This window comes from Anopheles cruzii, unplaced genomic scaffold, assembly GCF_943734635.1.
Source record: "Anopheles cruzii unplaced genomic scaffold, idAnoCruzAS_RS32_06 scaffold05203_ctg1, whole genome shotgun sequence".
NCBI classification, from domain to species: Eukaryota; Metazoa; Arthropoda; class Insecta; order Diptera; family Culicidae; genus Anopheles; species Anopheles cruzii.
In genome coordinates this window covers 1-1050 of record NW_026458788.1, presented here as the reverse complement: position 1 = coordinate 1050, position 1050 = coordinate 1, and the positions used below count along the sequence as shown (strand labels likewise).

Below are 1050 nucleotides of genomic sequence, written 5' to 3'. Positions count from 1 at the left end.
GCGGTTCCGTTAAAGTTGTGCAAAACTTTCTGCATCACCTGCTTGGCAGTGTCCGAGTGAAGGTTACCCTGTACAAGCACCTGCACCTTAATGCCAGCGAAAAAGGCTCTCGCAAACTGTCGGATGTCGTCCGGAGTGAATTGTTTCAGGTACCCGAACTTTTCCCACGTCGTCCAGTGGTTTTGCTGCACCACCTTCAACCGAGCGTCGCTGGAAAGTGAACCGTAATGCAAACGCGAGACCTTTTTTCACTACCAAGCGCGCGATTCTTACCGATTCAGTTTGTTCGGCTTCATCAGCTCGTTGTAGTACACCCTCTCCAGTTTGGACTTAATCAGGTCGAACACAGTGTCGCTGAGCGTTTCGGAAAATCGACCCATCGCAGCCGTGATCTCGTCGACAATGATCGGTAGCTTTTCGTTGTAACCGTCCACCTTTAGCAAGAGCCCCTTCTCGGCCGAGTACAGCTCGTAGTTGAGACCGGCAACCTCGGCCGGATATAGCTCCTCCGCGATTTGGAACTTCACCATGGAAGCAAAGAACCCGGTCAGCGCGCAACTGCGGAGCGATGATAAGAAAAGGGTTTAAAAAGAAGGTCGAAATCATGGACCATGCCGTAGCGTACCTTCGAGGGTCGCTAATGGGTAGCGGCGATATTATGTAGAAGTACATCAACGCCAGCGGGAGCCTAAATTTCGAATCCTGACGGAACCACAGTTCGCCGACGTTGTTTTCAAAAATTTTCTCCGGATAAGGAGGTATCTACAAGAATGGGAAGAGAAAGAAACAACAATACGTTTTGCATTGCATTGATAACCATCGTCTCTATAATCAGTCCTACCTCTAACTTGGTTTGATCCTCGTCCGCCAGTATGCTGAAGTTGGTGGAAATGTAGTGGTTCTTCTCCTGAAGCTGGATTTCCTGCATCGGCTGTGATGTTTCCCACAGCCTTTTCCACTCGGGCGGAATCTCCAGCTCCGTGTACTCGGTATTAATATTACCGATATTAAATTTGTTGTCAATCAGGATATAAACGGTGACCGAAAGCC

General features: G+C 49.0%; 1 protein-coding gene across 1 annotated transcript; it reads right to left on the bottom strand.

Annotated features, from left to right (window-relative positions):
• Nucleotides 1-38: 38 nt before the first annotated feature.
• On the bottom strand, nt 39-757 carry LOC128277265 (insulin-degrading enzyme-like; the record flags this gene model as incomplete). Its single annotated transcript, XM_053015706.1, has 3 exons — nt 626-757; nt 274-558; nt 39-210 (listed from the first exon to the last, which is right to left on the bottom strand). Coding segments are annotated over exons 1-3 (504 nt in total), but the record flags the coding sequence as incomplete, so codon positions are not given.
• Nucleotides 758-1050: the final 293 nt, after the last annotated feature.